This window comes from Fundulus heteroclitus, chromosome 21 (assembly GCF_011125445.2).
Source record: "Fundulus heteroclitus isolate FHET01 chromosome 21, MU-UCD_Fhet_4.1, whole genome shotgun sequence".
NCBI classification, from domain to species: Eukaryota; Metazoa; Chordata; class Actinopteri; order Cyprinodontiformes; family Fundulidae; genus Fundulus; species Fundulus heteroclitus.
This window is the reverse complement of record NC_046381.1, coordinates 35994044-36013687: the sequence shown is the minus strand read 5'-3', so window position 1 is coordinate 36013687 and position 19644 is coordinate 35994044. Positions and strand designations below refer to the sequence as shown.

General features: G+C 41.0%; 1 protein-coding gene across 2 annotated transcripts; it reads left to right on the top strand.

Annotated features, from left to right (window-relative positions):
* Positions 1-56: 56 nt before the first annotated feature.
* LOC105935330 (cyclic nucleotide-gated cation channel beta-3) lies at positions 57-19410 on the top strand. 2 transcript variants are annotated; one of them, XM_021323137.2, is made up of 18 exons: positions 57-658; positions 2477-2627; positions 4382-4451; positions 8237-8391; positions 8485-8784; positions 8876-9084; positions 9995-10045; positions 10246-10332; positions 10430-10494; positions 11491-11613; positions 13017-13158; positions 14725-14884; positions 15012-15109; positions 15347-15430; positions 15514-15632; positions 17036-17188; positions 17291-17441; positions 19280-19410. In XM_021323137.2, exons 1-18 carry the CDS (start codon positions 569-571, stop codon positions 19301-19303), a joined length of 2232 nt encoding a protein of 743 aa, XP_021178812.2. In that variant the 5' UTR covers positions 57-568; the 3' UTR covers positions 19304-19410. The 2 variants fall into 2 exon arrangements, with proteins under 2 accessions (XP_021178812.2, XP_035981216.1); XM_036125323.1 differs by lacking the exon at positions 19280-19410 and having other exon boundaries at positions 17291-18570.
* Positions 19411-19644: the final 234 nt, after the last annotated feature.

Genomic DNA, 19644 nt, shown 5'->3' with positions numbered 1-19644 from the left:
CCTCGGCCTTCCGTTTGCACAGCAGAAGTTCTGGTGCAGATCCTGTCTAATCCTGTTAGTCAGACAGCGAGATTGTAAAGACTGATTACCTGTAGGGTCTCTTTCTGAACTCCATCTTTCTGCATTCAGAAGGAATTGTAAGATTCGAGGGGAGTGAAAATTTACACCAGACCTCTCTCCCCCATATCTATTCCTCCATGTGGGCTAACCAAAAGAAAAAAACAGACAAAAAAAGCTTCTCCTTCATAAAGTATAATTTCATCTTTAGCTGATCAATTCTAGTTTATGTAACTAAGATGTAATAATTGCAATACACTTCAAATGTTGCCATTAAGACTCTTATCCCGCCTGGCAGGGACTGGCGGATGTGATAGCTCATCTGGTGCTGGCCCCGACAGAAAGGGGGAGTGCCCAAAGGGAATTACCACCGATTCGAAGAAATTTCAAAGCCTCAGTGTGTTGTTTAGGTCTGAGAGGGCAGCTCACCGAGTTCTCCTCTGCTACAAAGTGGCTAGGAGAAGTGGATGGACTAACCTAGTCGCTGTAGCCCACTGAAAATCCCTCCAACATGTTCAGGAGGTTGAGAAGGTTGTTGGTTCCTGATCCCCCGCCGGCCCAGACAGCTGCTCCTCCAAACGCACCGGCTCCCCCAGCCAAGGTAAGGATTTGTTCTCCTTTATTTTCTTTAGAATTCATACAACATACATGTATCGCACACTTAAACACGCAAACTGTTCAGTTCATTTTCTTTTTGTGGCTTATCTTTTAGCTCTAACGCCACATAACTTTAAAGAAATTAAATTCCCAGTCTTAAACATGCTGGTCAGATGGTGGCTGGGCGGCGCCAGAGGAAAATAAACGGTGATCCGTGAAAGCTGCAGAGGCAGCTTGGCACTGATGTGGAGAAAAGCTCCTGTTTTAGTTGGAACAGAGATTGTCTGTGTGGATCAACACCTGATTTGTATCCTCAACAGCCTCATGGTTGGGTTTTCTGCCCATCCTGAACAATATACTTGAAACCAGATATACATACTGTATAAAGGACATGCAACTTTTTTTTCTTACTGGGTAATTTCGAATCATCCTTAACGTTCCCTGCTCTACGACAAATGTTTTGAACCATCCTTCCACATGCTCCTCCCTATGGTTAGCAGGAATTGTGGCCCGTACTTCCCATCAGAAGTGCTGTAACTGTTGTACTTTCTAACTGTGGTAAGCTCTGAATCATTGTCCATTTTGGAGACCTGTTTGTGTCCAAACTTTGGTTTCTATGCTGATGTCTTCAGATATTGCTTTACATGATGCTCGTTTCAAATGATGTCATCTGTTTTACGAAGGGCATCAGTTCCTCTTGCAGCGAAACAGTCCCACAGCATGATGCTGCCACCACTGTGCTTCCCAGTGGGTAGAATCTTCTCTGACCTGCAAGCTTCACTCCTCCAAATGTAGTAATAGTCTCAGATTAGTCTTGGTGTGGTCAGACCACAGGAGTGGTTCTTTTATATTGCCTTTTAGAGTAATGGCTTCCTATGTGAGTGGCCTTTTAGCTGGTGGCGGCACCATTCTCTCAGCAGCTTCAGCCAGCATCATCCCAAGGTATTTTGCCTTTGTTCTGGACATTTCACATCGAAACACAATCATCTCTAGAAGACAGCGTCTGACTCAATCTTGAACAGATGAACGTTGTACCTTCAGGTTTCTGAAAACTGCAAAGAAGAACCAGACCTGTGGCGGTCCACAGCTGTCTTCCTCCCATTTTGGCTGAGTTGCTTTTTCCATCGTGTCACACGAGAAAGCTGTTGATCTGTTGCTTTAGAATACACAAACTTGCGTTACTCCAGCTAACTCCTTTTTCTTTTTTTATTTTATTAGGACGGTGCAAATTACTCAACGTTACCGTGATATTCGGCAGTAATTACCACAATAGCTAAATTACATCCTTTGTCCTAATGCAGGTGGTGAAATGTTTCTTTTAATTAATCAGAAGCTTACAAAACTTTGACACCATCATCTGGGCTTTACCAAATAGTGTAACGGTATATAAATCGTATTGCACATAGACTACTGACTATGAAGTAAAAAAAAAAAAACATATCCAAAAAACTTGTTTTCTCTTTATTTTGGTATTAAGGGAATAAAAATTAGGTTGATAAACCGGACTGACCTAAAGCTGAAAAGATTTACCCTAATTTAATGTCAGACAGTAAGAAAAAGCTTATGTTTCATTATATATATTGTATGTCAATATCTGGTTTCTACTGTGCCTATATACAGTATTATTATTAAGAGCTACAAATTTGGTTGAATTGATAATTCGGTCTCAATTTAGTGATCAGTGGTTTAGGTTCTGGGTCTTTACAAAAACAATACCCAACACAATAATTTTAACTTTAATAAGTTACTGAAAACATCCGAGTAAGCTTCAGTGTCACAAAGGGAATAGCTGATAGCTTTCCCTTGATTCATTTAATTACAGGAGGAAACAGTACCAGAAGAGAAAGACGAGAAAGTAGAGGAGCCAAAGTTAACAAGTGAAAGTAAAGAGGAGGAAAATGGAGAGAAAAAAGAAGATAAAGTCAACGACACGAAGAATGATGATGAGCCAAAGAAGGAAGAACCGACAACAGGTGAGAGGTTCTTTATATTCAATCTGAACTCCAGATTTAGTTGTGTTTTTACTGTATTTCAGGAACAGTCTTTTGGCTTTGTGATTTGTAGTTTTCTTCATCCCACTCCAGTTGTTGCATAGTAACCCTTCGAATTTGCAACAAAACCACACAGTGCTGGAATAATTCTGTCTACATATTTGATCATTGATCTTGGCAGCAAAGAGTCGGTGTATCTACTCTAAAACCGGCTTTGCCGCGTGTTTAGGATCATTGTTACCAAACTGTTACACTCAGAGGAATGGAAGTTGATTGTGATGTTCAGGAACAGCAAAGAAACCACCGATAGTCAAGCCTACTATGACCCTGAAAGCGCTGGAACACCGATATATAATTACCAAGCACAAGATTTTTTTTTGTGGAGTCACAGTCATCCAAATTATCTTTGAAGGAGTCAAGGTGAAGCTTTCAAACCCAAGAAAACTCAAGCATCAAGCATGAGTGAGAAGTGTAATTGTTATCACTTGGACACCATTAGGTGTGTTAGCAAGACAAACACAAAAAAGAATAGTTTGTTCATCAATAAAGCAGGATAATATCAAACTTCTGGAACAACTATAACACCATTGAACACTTGTGCACTATGGCTAAACGCCCATGTCTGTTCCGTAAAACCAAGCAGCACTGTGGTTCTACCAGTGTCACCAGGAACACAGGACCAATGTCCTGCCAGAATTATGCCAAAGGTTTTTTTGACGCCCACAGAACTGTGTGGTTTATCAGCCATATTGGAAGGGATATTTGTCCGCAGGCTTTTAGGGGTTGTATGTGTACTGTATATTTGAGCTTGTCATTTTTACCTTACGTGGATTGGAGAATGTCCAACGTCCATTTAAACGTCTCCATCCAGTTGTCCTAAAAGTCACAGAAGTTTTTTTCTTGTATCAGGCCACCCTGAAAGAAGCAGCTCAAATCCACCATCCAGTGCCTAAAATGAATGTAACAGTCTCACCGCTGGTCATGGAAACCTCTGACTGGTTCTGTAGCTTTTGGGTCGTACTGCAGCTTATGTGGACCACTCACAGTTTTGGAAATGCAGTTCTCTCAGCTCTCTGACAACTTTAGGAAAATTGCCAACTTCCTCCATTATGTTACCAAAGGGCTTTCTATATGTTATGAACACAGAAGAGTTCCATCGACTGTATGAAGTTGATATATTTCACTAACCAATAATATTTGTGTTACATTTACCATCTCACCCATGCATTGAACAAACACATTGTTTACTCTGCCTCACCGTTTTAAATTCCCAAGACTTTGGTAGTGGTGCACACAACTATGAACCCCAGGTTATACTTTTTTTTTTTTACACTCCACAGAGTTCAGTCTGAAATGGTTCAAGAGGTGCTTATGTTCAATTCAATAAAATTTTATTTATATAGAGCCAATTCATAAAACATGTCATCTCAAGGCACTTTCCAAAGTAAAATTCAATCAGATCACACAGATTGGTAAAAAAGTTTCCTATCTAAGGAAACCCAGCAGATTGCATCAAGTCTTGACAAGCAGCATTCACTCCTCCTGAAGGAGCGCTGAGACACAGTGGACAGTCGTCTGCATTGTTGATAATTTTGCAGCAATCCCTCATACTGAGCAAGCATGAAGCAACAGTGGAGAGGAAAACTCCCCTTTAACGGGGGTCACTGCCAGAGTGAATATGCTGGTTGTACTGCTGTTAAAACAGACCCAAAGTTTTCGTTGAACATATCTTCCAGGTCCTACGCCAGCCATTCCGGCTGAACCTGCTGCTCCTGCTGCCCCGGCAGATCCAGAAGGAGCTCAAGGGTAAGGATGTGGACATGACGGTGCATATGGGGAGCCTCACTCAGTTTCACTGAGTTGGGGTTTGCTCAGGAAATAGGATATTATATACCAAGGGTCTTCAACCGTGGTTCTCACGACCCACTGTCCTGCATGTTTTAGATGTGCCTCTGCTCCACCACACCTTAATCAAATGATTGCATGACTTCCTCAACATCAAGGGCTGCAGAAGGCCTGGTAATGTGAAGTTTATATAGGCAGAGAAACACCTAAAACATGCAGGACAGTGGGGCCTGATGACCAGGATTGAAGATCCCTGATGGATTTACATTTCAGAACCAATACATCTAATTTCTAAAGTCATGTGATCTATGTCTTCATATTCATGCAAGGAAAGGACCCCTTTTTAATCAGTGCATTTTGTACATTTTTCATAAGCCGGTTTGAAAGAGTGAGTAATGTGAAGGCTGAACTCACAAAGATAAGCATTTACGTGTAGTACACTTACTAGCAGGAAAATCTTATTTGTAGCAACTCTTTAAATCAAAGATGTAAAGGCCAATAGAATCACAAAAAAACCGGTCACATTTTTTTGGAAGCTGATCCGTTCAGAAGCGTTGTCACTTGTGATCCATGGTTGGAGTCTAGTAATCTTTTGTGTCTTCTTGGTACAACTCAAGTCAATGTGTCGGATGAGTGTTAAAGCCACCTATCAACAGTCTTTGACTTCCCCTTAAGACATAAAACTATAATTTAGCTTGTTGATTCAATGATCAGCCACATGAGCTCGCTTCAAGCAAACATCATTAACAAGCCAAATTTTCAGGACCAAACATGATCGATTGTCTGAAGACAGCATTCCTTCTCAGATTATCGTTCTGCCGCAAACATGCAACCACAAACCTCACATTTTTTTATATTTTCTTTTCCTTTCACATCGTACAAGTTGAAACACCGAGATCAGAGGTCTTGTGCGCTTTCAGATCCTGCAGCCAGGGTTGCAGAACCAAAGTGGTGTGACATTCATCAAGCTTAGGATGTGTGGGATTTCCCCAAGGTGAAACCTCACACAGAGCATTGCGCTCTCATCCAAGTGATTAACATGCAGGCTGGTTATCTAAACACATTCAGAACTTTAAATCAAAGTTGTTGCTGGTGCCTTCCTTGACAAGCTATTATCTGCAGGAGACTGTGCTTTTGAACATAATTACTTAGATTAGACAGGATATATAGTGGGTATATTTTCTCCGCAGGGCACACGCCAGCAGACTTGTGCTGCTGTTTCTTTCTATTGTTGTTGCTTCGTTCTATGTCACACTGGTGCCATAACGCTGTGTTACCTCTTACAGCTGATAGTGTTTACAGGTTTGTTATTACTTTTTTAATATTGGGGATTTGAAGGGATAATACAAAAGGTTTCTGCAGATTGCTGCAGAAAGGACAGTTTACAATGGGCCATTAAGGGGACTAGACTGCAAAGGATAGGACCACTTTACAAATAATTGAACCCCCAGTGGCATGGCCCGATCAATCTTCAAACTGAATTAATTTCACCCACTGTCCAAAGCCTAGGAAAGCAAAACATCATGCTGCAAGTCTGGTCATTCCACCACCAATCATTTGAAACCAAATATCTGACCACAGGATCTGTCCCGAGGCATCTTACTGGTGTAAAGACTTGAAAATCCAGGGCCGAAGGTGTCATTTCCATGAGTCCTGTTTCAAATGGAAGGTAACACAGTATCCTGGAAGACCAATACCTTCCATGGTATAAAGGTCAGCAGCTGTACCTGGCATGTAGAAACCCTGCTCTCCCTGCCAAAGGCTGACATGACACAACTCTACAAAATCCCTGAGAATACATAACCAAGAATAAGCCCAAAGCAGCAAGGAGACTAAGCGAGGAAAGATGAAGCCAAATCCTGTGCAGCTTAAGATGGACACTTTCAGCACAGCAGCTGCTTGCCAGCCAACTGAACCAGAGATCAGCAGCTATATAAAAAAGGCTTGACCAAATATATCCTGCTTTAGCTATGTCCATTTAAAGATCAGACACCTCCCATATCAGTTTGCCAAATCACCTTCTGAACCTCTCCATCTGCATTTGTCTGCAATATCATGACAATTAAGAGACGCTTTCAGCACAAAAAGACTGCAGCCTTTAAGGGACCTACGTGTGCAGTGTGGAAATGCTCAAGAAGACTCCGTAGTTCCAGTCTTCAGGGCAGCAGAAGCACAGCAGGACTTTGCCCTGAGCATCGGGCAAGATGGGATTGACATATCATTGCCAGATTTAGCCTCCGGCCAGTGAAAGACTCTGCGTGTTTATCAGTGCGTTCAAAATAACGACCCCAAGCTTTCAAAGATAGCACTACATAAAGGTTGGAGGCTAATTAGGTAAGCTTGGTTGCTGTGAGAAGGATGAGGAGTGTCCAGAGAGGCTGAGGTATTTATTTAGTATTCCCCCTTTTAAGTGGTGATAAAATGCCATTAAATGTTGACATGTGCAGAGGTTGATAAAAAATATATATTGTGGGGAACTGAAAGTGACCCGATTAAAATTTAATCAGCTTTGTGGATTTCGTGTCAGTCCAGACACCATTGATTTCTTTCATATTATAGTGGGATATGAATTGGATTAGTTCTTCAGTTAAAGTGCCTTGATGTGGCAATTATTGTAATATGTTGCTACATCAATAAACATGGCAGTTTATTGATGTAGCAACATATTACAATAATTGCCACATCAAGGCATTTTAACTGAAGAACTTATCCATTGTACCCAGTTTAGTTGCAATTAACTGTATAATTCTAAATGTGAAAGCCCAAACAGTACTCTGTAGGGCTACTGCAGACACATCATGATCCACCTGTGACCTGCAGCATGACTCCTAAAGCAGGAAAGCAGATTAAGAGCTTATTGTAGCGTTGGGGACTGAGAATGATCCCAGACAGGATTCACATACAAGCTATAATTCATTTGAAAACAATCTGCTTTTCTCTGCCGGCACCGTAGATGTTTTAAACGCGGTATCTGCAAAGCACAATAAATGTGTATTACGAAACATTGGCCAAAAAAAAATCACATAATTTAGGCTTTTCAAACACTTTAAAAGCAGCCGTGCCTCTTGAATTTTTCCACCTTTTGTTACATTCAAAATGGGGCACGACGACATAAAGTGGCACATGATTGTGAAAAGGAAGGAAAGCGATATGTGGTTTTCAGACATTTACCTGTAAAAATCTGAAAAGTGTGGCTGGCATTTGTATTTTTCGCCTTTACTCCTCTCTAAATAAAACCACTTGGGAGTAGCTGCCTTGGGGAATCCCCTAATTAGTATATAGAGCCCATCTCTGTGAAACTGAAAGCTGCTGGAGAGACAGAGCTCCGCGGCTCAGCTGGGAGAATCCGTTGACGGCACGACTACTAGTCATGTACTTCACAAACCTGGTTTCTATGGAGAAGTAAAAAAAAGTCATGAGAACCCATGTATGGGACACAACACCATTCCAATGGTGAAACATGGTGGTAGCAGTATCATGCTGTACTTTTGGATATGGAAGCTGGTCAGGCTCCTTCCCGTTCACAGTCATGCGATACTTTGGTTTTTTTTATCCCCATTAAAATCCCCATTAAAATCCACTTAAGTTTGTGCTTTGAGGTGGTAGGAATATTTTTGCAAGGCACTGAATCGGGCCATCATCTCAGCAGGTTAATAAATGCCTGTTGACCCACAGCATCTCTGTTTCACCACCCTGCACGCTGTCCTCCTGTCATTTGATTTTGATTTTTGCTTTTCCGTTTTCAGGGAAGGACCCCCCTCCACCCCCCCTGTTGTCTACTCCCGATACGCAGACGACGTCCTCAGAAGTGTCATAAAGAAGTTAAGAGAAAGAAACGAGTTCCTCAAGGAGAAAGCTATAGACCCTTACGCCACATCTCCAGAAATCACCCCACCTGTCAGTAAGTGTCGGAGAGAAATAATCAGGATTTGTCCCGGCATGCAAAAATTACCCACAAGGGTTTGTTTACAACCATGACCCTTTGGCTTTTCAGCACCTGTTTTGAGAAAGGAGGAGTATGAACGACAGAAGGAAGAGGAGCGGGTAGCCAAAGAAGAAGAAGAGAGAAAGAAGGCAGAGGAAGCGGCCAAAAAAGCAGAGGAGAAAAGGAAAAAGGATGAAGAGAAAAGACTGGAGGCTGAGAAGAAAGCAGAGGAGGAGAGGCTGGCCGAGGAGGCCAGGAGGAAGGGAAAGATTCTGCCAGACATCAGCTGCTCGTGCTTTGATGTCCTCTTCCACCCAGTGGAGGAGAAGATGGATACAGTGTTGGGAAGCACTATTGATCCGTTCACAGGTACACAATGCTTGTTGTGCTCCACCAGTGACTAAAGCTTTTCATTGAACAGCTTAAATTGTCTCAGACGTCCCTTTACTTCTCTCATCAGATCGTCGGTACATCGCCTGGTTGTCTGTCGTAGCCGTTGCCTACAACTACAACATCTGGCTGAGCCCCGCCCGGCTGGCCTTCCCTTACCACAGCGAGACCGCCAACCCGTTCTGGATATTCTTTGACGTCCTCTCTGACGTCGTAAATGTCATCGACATCGTGGTTTGGCAGCCACGGCTGCAGTTTGTCAAAGCTGGAGACATTATTGTAAGTCACAAAGCGTCTCTGTCGTGGAGGTGCACCTGAGGAGGTTACAAGCGAAGTATGGTCAGCATCTCATACTGACGTCCAATGCTTAACAGCCTTCTAATGCTCAGCAGCATGCAAAGTTGCTGTTTTCTATGACTGCTTGCAAACTCAAGACAGAGATTTAGCCTTTGCTCCTTAACTCTGACAAGTTGAGATTAGATGCGGCGTATTTTTTTTTTTTTGCCAATCTGTGGAAACTGTAATAATTGAGTTTAGTTAGACAGAACTGCAAATGAGAAAAACTAGAGTCTGGACAAACAAGACACCTAAATCTTGTGTGGCTGTCCCACACACCTCCAAATAGGGCGACATTAATGAATGTTGCCTTTTTCTGTTGCAAGTGATTTGAGTCAGTACTACAGTAAATAATGTTAAATTTATCAGAGCTAATTCAACCACTTTTTAAACTTCAGTGAACTAATGATAACAAGATGTATTATCATTAGAGGTTAGATGTTAGTTTTTGTTTCTTAGAAACACATTTTCACAGCAGAACATTTGTTTTGCTTAAAATCTTCGAATAGGATCATTCAGGGCTGTGTCTAGAGAAGAAATTCAGCAAACAGCAGAAAACTGACAGACAAAATGTACAAAAATGTTTTTTTTTATTTTTTTGGTTTGGTTTGTTTTTGCAAAAATATGAAAATCTTCAAAACAAATCCTGGGTGCACCCCCATGCTGACAGTATAAGTACATTTTAACCATACACAGGAAATATATCTGTAAATTTGTAAGTTAAATTTACTTGAATTTTTTGAGAGGAGCCAAATGTAATCTGTTTCTGAGTACATTTTCTTCAACTTGAGAACATTGTATTCTGTCAAATTTACTGTGTATGTAATTTAAATAAATCCCTCTGTGCTTGCAGAAAGTTAGAGCCATGACTAAAGTGCATTATCGGAAATCCTATCGATTTAAGGTAAGGGTGCATTTACATCTTCCATGTTGAATTGAAATAAAATTCAAGCATATTTTCTTAGTAAGCACTGAAACCTAAAATGCTAATAAATGAGCTCTCATGAATAAAACTAACTTCTGCTAACATATTTTATATACATGTGTGACCATACTTGTGTTTGTTCTTGAGAGGTTAAATATTCCTTTGTGTGTTTAATTTAGACAGACATTTTCAGCATCATCCCTTTTGACCTTCTCTCTCTACACTTTGGGTTCTCCACCATATTCAGAGTCAACCGCTTCATCAGGGTAAGTTGGCGTCACATTATCTCTACTTAAATAGAGTTTATAATTTTTCACAAGACACCACACATCCTCAGAGTCTCTCTATCTCTCTGTGTTTTAGATAGAGTCTTTCTTTGAGTTCAGTGACCGACTTGAAAGCATAATGGCCAAAGCTTACATCTGGAGGTAAACATTCAAGCTTACAAAACACAAATACATTTCACATTTCTGGGAAAATAAATCTGAGGCTACAGATTGTGGCTATGATTAGACAGAACCCATGACTGGTGTTATTCAAAGGTTCTTTGGACAGCCTTCTTTGTATTTGTATAGATTGAACATTTAAATTATACTATAATTGCTAGTGTGATTAAGAGGAAGAGGTGACTGGAATGAATTTGGGACAGTCAGGTAACATCCTAAAGATGGCTGCCCTTTTCCTGACCCTAGAGCTGTACATGTCCTGGACGGAGGGGATGTCAGCCCTGGTAATCCTCTTTGCAGACCTAATTGTTTGTTGTAGTTTGAACCTGTCCTGTTTTGTCGCTGAACTGAACCCCACAGTGATGGACAAACACATGACTAACTGAATAAGGGTGGTTCTGAGGAACTGGAGGTGATCCACAGTAGACATAGTTGTTTACGATGGTGAGGGTAGGCAGTGTGGCACCCTTGGTTAGGTGTAAATTTTCAATTATCAGTTTTCCTTTAAAATCATTTGGTAAAATTCCATCATCATCGCTGATGTCTTTGTTTTGAAACAAAAGTGTGTAAACAACTCCATTGGTACTAACCCTACCCCTAACCCTAACCAAACTATTTTAACTTAGCTGTACGTGAGTACTTCAGATCACATTTATTTGAGTTGTTCTCCCGTGCTTCTCTATCCGTTAATAAATGTGTTTGATTAGCTGAACCTTTGCTGATGTACATCCTCTTAATTCCTGTGAAGCAGTGAGGGGTGGACTTGAATTGTCGCTCTGTCTCCAATTTGATTTTGCTGCAGTTAAATAAATGAGTGTCTTTGGGTCTCAACTTGAAGGAAGCAGATATTAACAAGGGAAAACAAATTGGTTTCACTTTCAAGACAAATATTACAATGAGGAGATGAATTAAATATTATGTATAATTCCCGTTAACCATGTCTGCTTCTCTCTTATCATCCCTGTGTGACTGATGAAGAGTGGCCCGTACCACCGGCTACCTGCTTTACATGCTCCATCTCAACGCCTGTGCTTACTACGTGGCCTCAGTGCACCAGGGTCTGGCAACAACAACATGGGTGTACGATGGAAAAGGCACAGCGTATGTACTTATAATTTCTGACTTATTGTTTAGAAAGCTTTTATCTCTGGTGATCCATCTAAAGCTGGAACACAAAATGTTTTAGCCTCTGTCCATGGTGCTGAAGGCTTGTGAAGTAGCTGAGTATCTACTATGTTGAGGAGCTTTTCCTATTAAACACAAAATACTATCCCAGATTTTTTTCTAAAATAGAATAAATCTATGGAATATGCAAACTAGATATCATCTAAACCTTTCTGAGCCTATTCTAACCTTGAGTGTTTCATTCAGCATCTTCTTTCCTACATCAGGATACATAGTTTAATAGTGAATAGAAAACGTATACTCTTCCACAACAATCAAATATAAAAATGTGTCATGCTTTGAAAAACTATCTGTATCTCAAAAGTTTATTCTATTTTTTAATTATTATTCTTTGTTTTGCAAAATCTGTATATTTTAGATGAAACAAATTTTTAAATCAAAGATAACCTGAGTCCATACAAAAAAAAAAAAACAGTTTTCAAATGAGGACTTTATTTACTGAGAAAAAAAAATATTATTCCTCCCTAAACCTAAAAACCGGTTGTTCCAACCTCAACGGCAACAACTACCACCAAGCGCTAGTGCTAACTGGTAATGGGTCTTTTACGTGGCTGAGGAGGAACTTTGGCCATTCATTAACAAAATTGTTAGAATTCAGCTATGTTGGATGGGTTTTTTTTACACAAAACATTTGTTTAATGTAATGCCACAGCACCACGATTTGAGGTTTAACTATGTCACTCCGGAATTTTTATTTGTTGAGGTGGTTAGGGTGAAATTGTGTTTTAATTTTAATTTATTTTTTATTTTTAGGTATTTTAGTGTTGGACTAGCTGGTGTGATTTGAATCGTTGTGCTGCTGCATAACCAAATTGCACTTAAGCTTAAGGTCATAAACTCTCAACCAGAAATGCAGGATTATTTTAGTTTTTTACACGCAGGATTCATGGCTCTATTAATTATAAATCATAAATCAAGATCCCGAAAAAGTTACAGACTGTTCTATGAAAACCTTTTTAATTTATTCATGATATCTTCATAGGATTCTTGGAAACTGCTAATGTTTTCTGCAAGTTTTTAGAATAAACTTCATGTTTGCTAAACTTTACATCTTACATCTTACCTTACATCATTATTCTTTCTTTACAAATCGGAAGGAAAAAAGGTTTTGTGGATTTCTACATATATTGTATACTCCTATTTAGTTGGAAATGATCTACGAATCACATTGGTCTTTAGAGCTTCTTTTTAATGAAAACAGAAAATCTTACATTTCCTGTTTTCATAAAACCTGAAGTCAGATGCGTTACTACATCTATTATACATCTTGTCTGTATCAATAACTCACGTATTTTAATGTTTTTGCCATTTTTACTTAGGTACCTGCGCTGTTATTACTTCGCTGTGCGTAGTCTCATCAACATCGGGGGCCTTCCAGAACCTGTGACTCTGTTTGAAATCATCTTTCAGATGACCAACTTTTTCATTGGAGTTTTTGTGTTTTCCAGTCTGATTGGACAGGTACATTTTATTTTTATTCATACAAAACAACTTTTACCTTCTCTTTGTCAAGTTTTTTTCTACCTCAGGTTACAATGATCCAAAAGGCTATAACTCTATCAGCAGTCACCAGAGTACCCACCTGGCAAATTAATTATGTTCTTGAAATTGTGTCAACCACAAATATCAAAGGTCAATTGCTCCCCTTGTTAAATCATACTTATTAGGGTATACTGAAAATGAAAACCCAAAATTCAGTTTCCAAGAAAAATTTGACATTTCATTATATATATATGTATGTATGCATATATGTATATATCTATTTTTCTTTTTAATGGGATAGTTTTAACAGAAGTGTCAGGTTTCTGCAAAGTATGTAAATTTCGATTCACTCGGTACTTTGTTAGGCCTCTTGCAGGAATGACTGCATCAATGCATCATGGCATAGAGGTGATCAGCTTGTGGTTTTGTTGAGATGTAATAGAAGCCCAGATTGCTTTGATAGCTGCCTTCAGGTCATCTGCCTAGTTGGGTCTGGTCTGGGTCATCTTTCTCTTGACAACAGCTCATAGCTTCCATGGGGTTCAGGTCAGGGGAGTTTGCTGGCCAATCAAGAACACCAACACCATGGTCATTGAACCATCTTTGGTACCTTTGGCAGTGTGGGCTGGTACCGTGTCCTGTTGGAAAATAAAATCAGCATCTCTATACAGCTTGTCTGCAGAGGCAAGCAGAACCATAAAGTGCTCTAGAATATCCTGGCTGACTTCAGAGAACACAGTGGCCCAACACCAGCAGATGACATGCAACCCTAAACCATCAGACAGACAGACTATGGAAACTTCATACTGAACTTCAAGGTTCAATGTGGATTCTGTGCTTTTCCACTCTTCCATTATTTGAACCAGGTGTATTAAAGAAGAGTAACAAATAAAAGTTGCAGGACACTGGCCATCGAGGGCCAAAATTTAGGACCACATCTCTACCTCTGACATATTGTTTTCTAAATGAAATGCAGAATCCACTGCCACTTGAAAACAGGACTTTGGACCATTGAGCAGCAGTCCAGTTTCTTTTCTCCTTACCGAATGGAAAGACGCCCGTAGCCCATGTGTAGTGTTCATCTGTTCCTAGTGGCTCTTGATGTGCTGACTCCAGCCTCATTCCGCTCCTTGTGAAGCTTCTTGAATGGATTTTCTTGACAAACGTCTCAAAGCGGTGCTGCACCTTTTCCTTCCACTCAACTTTCTGTTAATACGCCTGGAAACAACGCTGTGAACAACCAGCTTCTTCAAGCAATGACCCTTTGAGACTTCCACTCCTTGTCAGGGGTGTGGATGACCGTCTTCTGGACATCTGTCCTGTCAGCAGTCTTCCCCGTGATTGTGTCGCCTACTGACCCAGACTGAGAGACCCTTTAAAGGCTCAGGAAACCTTTGTAGGTGTTTTGAGTTGATTCGCTGATTAGGGCATGGATATTATGAGTTTCCATTATGTAACCTTTTCACAATGGTCTTATTTTCGTACCCAAGAAGTAATTACTAGAAGTTGGCTGTAGTGCTGTAATTTCTGCCTTGTCTTTTCTAGATGAGAGATGTCATAGGAGCGGCCACAGCAGCCCAGACGTACTTTCGGGCATCGATGGACGGCTGCGTCGCCTACATGAACACCTACACGATCCCCAAGATGGTTCAGAACAGGGTGCGCACCTGGTACAACTACACCTGGGCTTCTCAGGGAATGCTAGGTGTGAACCAACGTATCTATTCAGAGATTTCCACAGAAAAAAAGCAGATTACTCCAGCTAGTGCTGGAGTAATCTGCTAAATGTTGCAGATATTTCGACTCAGAAGACGCTCTCGTGTCCTCTCCAGATGAGTCGGAGCTTCTGGAAAAGATGCCTCTGGTGATGCGAATCGCCATCGCTGTGGACATAAACCTGGCCACCTTCCAGAAGATCCAGCTCTTCCAGGTGATTAATCTGCTCTAGAGCCGGGGCTTGTTTGACAGAAGATCAGGACTGCTGACGAGATGAAAGGAACATATATGCTGCTATGCAATAAAGGCTGGAATGACTTGTGAACAGAAAAAAAAAGTCTTCAGGTCATTAGTATAAACAAGATCCTAGCTGAATGGGTAAACTGACTGAAGTGGCTTCTAATTAACCCGACATCCATCACAGTGTAAGACCAACTGGAGTCTGTTTCAGGGCTGCGACCAGCAGATGTTGGTGGACATGTTACTGAGGCTGAAGTCCATCATCTACCTGCCAGGAGACTTTGTCGTGAAGAAGGTGAGAGACTTGGGCAGGTCGTCACGAAATAATCCAAGAGTAACACCGAGCTACAAGCTGATGCGTCGCGTCCTCCTCTGCAGGGTGACATCGGCAAGGAGATGTACGTCATCAAAAGTGGAGCGGTGCAGGTGGTGGGAGGTCCTGACAACAGTATTGTGTTCGTGACACTGAAGGCTGGCTGTGTGTTCGGAGAAATCAGGTGAGCACGCAGCTTATCAGAGGGCTCAGCTGCCACTGAATTATGGACCAATCAGTCTTTTACCTGCTTGAAAAGGTTGCACAGCAAAGTTCAGTTTGAAAAAAAGTTATTTGGTGCCCAAATGTGAAATCATTGTGTGTTGTTTTTTTAAGTTTTACTGTAGCGCATATGCAGAACAACTGCTGAGCCTTTGTAGCCATCAACAAGCTCCTGTGATTCTTCTGGTGGAAATCTGACCAATCTATTTTTATCAGAGATGGTAAAGCACACTTGAACTGGTTGGTTTGATGATATGGATCATAGTCCCTTGAAGTCAGGACCCTTCTAGAAGCTTAATATTAGCCAGATTAGAGCTGTAATCATGTTGGAACGCCAAGCTGTGTGCAAATTTCAATTTTCCAGCTGTTGATTTGTGGTTCTGTTGTAGAACCGAGCATTTGTTGTGGCTTCCATTGAACATTAGAACAACCCAGTCGCTTTGCATTTTTAAGCCTTTTTGGGAACACGCCTAGTTGCACTGGCCTTTAACTCAAGCTGAGCAGATTCTGTTATCCTTTAGTATTTTTCAGTATTTTAACTTTTAACATTTTTGATTATTCTCATTATATGTTGTGTATTAGTTATTTTATATGTTGATATCGGTTGTAGTGTACAGCACTTTGGACAGATGAATATATATGAACAAAGTTGACATTAACACAGAATTTTAAGCTGGGGATTCGCTGCCATTAATCCACCCATTTGGTGTTATATACCAGTACAGCTGCCTCCACCATGCCTAACGTTGGTTCTAAATATGCTTCTTGTAATTGAGGTCAGACGGGACTCAGTCCTTTTCCAGCTCGACCATAAAACGATTCTCCAGAACCCTTGTTCGTAAGGAAAGGCGCAACTTTCACTTCAGCTTGTGTGAACATCAGAACAGCTGCTGTTAGTTGGTGTTCCAGCATTTTCCCGTTTATGGCGGTCTAGGATAAAGCTAGAAGCTTGTTGATGGGTGCAGAAGGTGTGCCGCTTCGCTGCACCTTACAGAGACATGCATCTCCATATAGGACGAGTCAGGGGGCTTGTTTATACTTGAGAGCTTGTGTGTCATTCTGATCTTGCGTGGATCAGAGGAAATCCACAATAAATCCAAACATGTGCACACCATTTTTTTTTAATTGGTTGAAGACGAGCAGTTTAAACGTCTCACCAAAGGTCTGAAGTTGTTCCAGTGACGGGTGTATAGAAACTTCTTGCCAACGGCACAAAATCTCAACCACGGATTGTATTTTTCTGTCCATTCTGTCCCTGCCTTCTGTGAGAGGCAGCCAGCAGAACATGGTCTCTCAGTTCCTCTGTTATCTTTGTGATTTTCCTAGTTTTCACCTGACATTTATCAAGCCTTGGTTTGCCTTTAGCTTACTACAGTCGGCTAAAGATGGAGGGAACAGACGGACGGCTAACGTAAGGGCGTATGGTTTCGCCAACCTGTTTGTTCTGGAAAAGAAAGACCTGTTTGATATCCTCGTCCACTACCCTGAGTCTCAGAAGGTTTTGGCCAAGAAGGGCAGGTGAGTTGCGCACAGGGCAAACGGTCCTGTTATGCAGAAGTCTATAACCTGGAACCTACAGAACATCGGTAACGTGTGTGTGTTCTGGCTCTATATTTAAAGGCAACTGGTTAAATCAAAAGCTCCTGCAGGGGCTGCAACCAAAGAGGAGAAGCAGAAAGGCCTGGCTCTGTTTGGGCAGAGACCCCCGACGCCGAAGCTCTTCAAAGCATTTGGCAACCTGCGCAAATCAGGGCTCCTCGAGAAGCTCAGGGTGAGAGTCTTAGACCGATGTTTGAATTGATGAATAATCACTCATGATACTCCGTTCAGTCAGAAGACTTTGTCCAATCACCACTGACATCAATTACGTTCATCTTGAGGATTAAAGATGTGTAAACCATGTCTGTTTTGCGGGGTTAAGTTGTTATACAACAAAAACAGTAAGGTAAATGAGAATAATAAGGTGCAGAAGTTTGAATTTATTGTGACATTTTTCTAATCAACACACAAATGCAGGCTCACATCTATACATACAGTGCCTTGCCAAAGTATTGAAAGGCACTAGCCCACCACCGTTTTGCAGCGGTTCCAGGTGAAAGCTGCTTTGGATCAGTCTCCACATCTGGCCACTGGGCTTTTTAAACCATTCCTCAAGGCTAAAACTGCTCCAGCTCCTTAATGTTGGATGGTTATTGATTACGATCAAGGATCTTCAAGTCTAACCACAGACTTTCAATTGGATATGGGTCTGTCCAAAACAGCCAAATTACTGGTCTAATTACCTCCTCAGTGTGTCAAGTCTCCAGAGGCCTGGCAATAAAACATATGTTTGATTCATGTGTCAAAACAGGATAATCAGAAGATCTACGCCACCACTAAGGTTCTAGACCGCCATGAATTGATAACTGAACCAGCAAATTTGCCTGTGGGAGAAATATTTTAGCTTTGAAGAGTCGAGGTGAAACTTTCAAACCAAACACTCCACATACGGTCAGCACAGGGGATTGTGGGATGCAGTCTACAAGATCTGGACATGATTTATACTGCACAAGTCCAGAAAAGTGCCAGACGTATTGCAATAGATCCCACCCACCAGAACAAAGCACTGTTTGTCCCACTTCCATCAGGTAAACTATTCAGAAACATTGAATCAAACACCAACAGAATCAATAAACTAGCAGCCCAGTTCACAGTCTGTTACCTGCTTCCAAACATGCTGCTGGTTCCACATGGCCAGATGAGAATCATTTACACTGCCTCTCACGTTCCAATGTCTATTTGCACACTTCAGTTTCTCAGGGAATGTCTGTTTGCACATCCATGCAAATTGCACAGTTCTGTAACTTGAAGATGTAAATGTATTTGCACATCATTTTACTGTGTGCATGAGAGTATCAACGGAAGGGGCATCCATGTGACCCATTAATGCAGCTGCACAGTAATCTACATCGTCTGGAAAGGCACTGCTATCTGACCATCTTGACTCTAAATTGAGTCTTATTAGAGGCTAAGGACTATCTGCACGCTTTAAGCTTCTCAGGAAGTGTTGGTCGGTGCAGTCAACTGATGTCAGGAGAAACAAACGCGTTTGGAAAGATCCGGTCTTGTGTCAGCATGTTATGTGTGATCTGTGTGCATTCAGAGCCGGTGTCCGTCTCATGAAAAAATTCATCATGGTAACACAAGATTCTTGACATCGTTAAAGACCAAAAGAGCAAGAAAACTAAATAAATAAAAATATAGCAGGTTTGCATAGTGGTCAAATATTAGCCAGGCAGGTTATAATGGTAGCCACAAATCATTTAGCCGTGGTTGAGGAATTGTTTCCAAAAAGGAAATTAGTGAGGGTGTGTATACACACACCACATGTCTCTGTGTGGACCCAACAAAATCCACAATATGTTCAAACTTTTGCACCCAGTTCTAGCTAAACATGCTCACTGTTTATTCATTCCCATCTGGAACAAAAAAGAATGATTCATATGCATCATTAAAAGCGCTGAATAAACATGACCTGCATCCACGGGTGAAGGTCATGATGGGTGAACATAAAACCTTCTGATTAAAACTGCATCCGAGTGCTAATGTCTGCCTGTCTTCTTTCTACAGAAAGCTGCAGAGGAGGAGAAGTAAGAACAGTGCGTTTCAGTCCTCACGTACGGCTTTGTGTATTTAACGTTTCTTTGATTATTCAAACATACAAAAAGGTCACAGATTTAAAAGTGACAGCTCTTTGTGAGTTTTTTTTTTATTATTTGCCTTTGAAAAAAAAAAAAACCAGGAGGAATGAAAACTAAACCGTTGGTCTGCTTTAACACTATTTCCCATGTCCTTGTTAAATCCCAAAGAAACAGAATTCCATTCAAATAGACTTTAGTGCAAGTAACTGTCATATTTTTTTAATCTTTTATCTTTAAAGTTGTGTATCATGGTTTAAATACAAAGATTTTCAACAAAGTGCTAAGTTTAATTGT

Bases quoted from the DNA above. Each gene is read 5' to 3' on its own strand.
- LOC105935330 (XM_036125323.1), top strand. From the start codon at position 569: ATGTTCAGGAGGTTGAGAAGGTTGTTGGTTCCTGATCCCCCGCCGGCC. The intron at 659-2,476 runs GTAAGGATTTGT...ATTTAATTACAG, and splicing joins CACCGGCTCCCCCAGCCAAG to GAGGAAACAGTACCAGAAGA. The intron at 10,495-11,490 runs GTAAACATTCAA...TGACTGATGAAG, and splicing joins GCCAAAGCTTACATCTGGAG to AGTGGCCCGTACCACCGGCT.